The 3,172-nt window shown below is 35.2% G+C and overlaps 1 protein-coding gene across 1 annotated transcript; it reads left to right on the top strand.

Annotated features, from left to right (window-relative positions):
- Positions 1-1,605: 1,605 nt before the first annotated feature.
- Positions 1,606-2,685, top strand: LOC122601214 (mitogen-activated protein kinase kinase kinase 17-like). Its single transcript, XM_043773978.1, has one exon. The coding sequence runs from the start codon at positions 1,606-1,608 to the stop codon at positions 2,683-2,685; it is 1,080 nt and encodes a 359-aa protein (XP_043629913.1).
- The last annotated feature ends 487 nt before the right edge of the window (positions 2,686-3,172 follow it).

Raw genomic sequence — 3,172 nt, 5'->3', positions numbered from 1 at the left:
CATAGTGAACCGATATAACTGATGGATAATGTGGCAACGTTCTATCTAAACGACACAAGGCTTTATTTTATGTACGGGGTTTTGTTGGCCTAAAGCCCAAAACCGAATAGCCTTTTACTTATGACCCATTAAACACTACAAAATATGTTTGACCCAATTATGTAGAGACTGATATATTTATGTACATGTTTTTGACATTAAGTTTTCCAACAACAATCTCCTTTGGAAACGATGATTGTCTCGGCCTCTAGGGTTGGGATAACCACTCAATAGACGTTTCGACAGACCTTATAATATGACATAGTGACTTTCGACACTTCAAAGCAAAAAATCCAAACTAAAGAACCCGTCCATTCAAAGACTTCCGGGCTGGCTGATAGTTAAAGTTGCAATCCAAACTACCTTTTATGCTATTTGAAAAAACCTGAACTTATTAATTTATCACGCTTTCAACTAAAGAAGAAAACACCTGAAACCATCTCTGATGAGATCGTTTTGTTTTCATTTGACTGGACTAAAGAATAAAAGCCACGATTGTAATATTAAATGATTGAATAGACCTTATAGTATCTTGCTTGAATATTAAGGGGTTAGTTGCCTAGAAATCCTATTTACATTTTTTTTAAAACATTATCTTATTTACTTCTTAATTTATCCCTTCTAGACCATCGAATGATTCTCTTTTAGGTAAAAACATTAATGTTGTTCCTTATAGACCATTTTGTTACTAACCAAATATGGTCTAATAGCGTTACATTTTAAAACTTTAATGTCCGAGAAAAGATGTTTAAAAAGTACTATGGTTAAGAAGGAACGAAAATTGATTACGATGACCTAGAAGGGACATATAAAAAACAAACTTCAACGGTGAGGAGGCCACACAAAGGAAGATACAATAAAAAAGATACAACAATGATGTAACAGAAGAAGCAATCAAATCTACGTACGATTTGGATTATGTGTAACATTCATTTCAAACTTTGACAAACTGATTATGTGGGTTTATTTTTCCTTCCATTCTCTAAAAATTAGCACTGAAGTAGATTCAACTTAACTACCTGCATGAAAATTAAAAGAATATTGAGGACCATTGACCACTTTAGAACTTGGAAATTCCACAATTATGGGATCACCAATAGAAGAATCCTTTTCTTATTGTCTCTCTAAAAACAAAATTTGTGGTCTTAAAAGAGAGAAAGACTGATATATAGACACAATACAACCATCCAACTCTTTTCTTTCCTCCTTCACAATCTCATTTGGTACAACATTTTCCCAAAAATTGTGACAGACTATATGTGAGTGAGGGCGGTTTCCGACAACTTGGAGACCGCTCCACCACCGTAGTTTGTAACCCCGGCCTAAATTCCAGTTTCTTTCCAAGGTTAAATCATACGGTGATATATTAAATCTCCTAAACTCCCAATATATGTAAATCCATGTATTATTCTTCTTCTTCTATTTTAAAATTTTTCAAGATTTCTATTTATCTAAACATTCCAATAGAATCTGTAAATACGTACCAGATCCAAAACGAGTAATATTTCAGACCCGTTTTGAATCGTTCCGTCATCAAACTTAAGAAGAGGTGGAATAAGAATAATAATGGAAGGAAATGAGGAGACTTTTTTGCATGGAGCATGGGTTCGTGGAAAAATGATCGGATCAGGATCATTCGGGGTTGTTCATTTGGCGATAAAAAAATCTAACGGAGCCCTTTTTGTGGTGAAATCATCTGAATCTCAAGAGGGGAATCTATCCCTTGAGCATGAAGCTAAAATTCTCGAGGCATTATATTCCCCTCACATTGTACAATGCCTCGGAAAAGATGTTTCTGTTGGAGAAAATGGGGGTATGAAAACAAGTCTTTTCATCGAGTACATGGCAGCTGGAAGTCTCGGTGATGTCACCGAAAGACTAGGAAGGAAATTAGACGAACCAGTCATCCGTGCGTATACAGGAGAAATCCTCAAGGGATTGAAGTATTTACATGACATCGGGATTGTGCATGGTGACCTCAAGTGTCAGAATGTGCTTTTGGATTCGCGTGGAAACATAAAACTGGCTGATTTCGGTTGTGCCAAACAAACACACCCAAAATCAAAAAACCAGACCACTAATAAAAAGTTCATGTGCGGGACTCCGTTATGGATGGCACCCGAAGTCCTCAGAAACCAAGGGCTAGATTCGTCTTATGATATTTGGTCTTTAGGGTGCACCATCATTGAAATGGCAACTGGTAAGACCCCTTGGGGTGAACTAGGTATCTCAAACCCAATGGCTGCAATGTTAAAAATCGCTTCTAGTAACGAAAGGCCTTCAATTCCGAAAGAATTTTCGAAAGATGGTCTGGACTTTCTCAAAAAGTGTCTAGCGAGGGTCCCAGAACAGAGATCAACAGTTGATGAGCTTCTAAACCATCCATTCATTAAACATGAACCAAAGGCTAAAAACATAGAAGAGAAACATGTTTATGAAAACATGTGCTCACCCTTGAGTGTTCTGGATATGGGACTTAGTGATGACGGATATGAGTCTGGTGACTCAGACGAGTTGACAAATCTAAAACTGCAAAGTAAAATACCATTTTCCATCAGGCGTTATGGAAAAAAAAGGTCGTCTCAAAAGCAGTGTGCAGAAAATGAAATGGTTTCGCATGAAAACTGGGTCACTGTTAGGAGTTAAAAAGAAAAACTGGCTAACAGTTGATGTTTGAGACATTTGATTGTGTAGGATCATAGAAATATTTGTTGGTTTGAAAAATGAATGTACAGCTAAGAAATTAGTTTTACTGAAACCAGCAAATGATGAAATAGTTGTATGTACTCAAAAACAGTATAAAAAATTAAAAATATGAATATCATAAAAATTTTGTAAATTTTGGAAGAGCTCCGCCTCGTATCAAAAGAAGAAAGAAAAATGTTAGGGTATATTAAAGTTTAGGCCTCTATATTATTGTATATTCAATAAGATTAGTTATTTTTTTAATGGTGTAAGTCGAAGGAACTAAAGTAGAATTGTTGGTAATTTATAATGGTATTTTGATATGTTCATTGCTTTCTTTGTATTTGTTTTGATTTTGTACACACATCTAGTATTTGAATAATGTCTTTTGTTCTGTTCATTGCTTTCTTTGTATTTGTTTTATTTTTGTGCACACATCTACTATTAG

This window comes from Erigeron canadensis, chromosome 5, assembly GCF_010389155.1.
Source record: "Erigeron canadensis isolate Cc75 chromosome 5, C_canadensis_v1, whole genome shotgun sequence".
In the NCBI taxonomy this organism is placed as follows: Eukaryota; Viridiplantae; Streptophyta; class Magnoliopsida; order Asterales; family Asteraceae; genus Erigeron; species Erigeron canadensis.
Note: the sequence above shows the minus strand (reverse complement) of the source record. Positions and strands in the feature narration are given on the sequence as shown.

Coding starts and splice junctions, on each gene's coding strand:
- LOC122601214 (XM_043773978.1), top strand. CDS start 1,606: ATGGAAGGAAATGAGGAGACTTTTTTGCATGGAGCATGGGTTCGTGGA.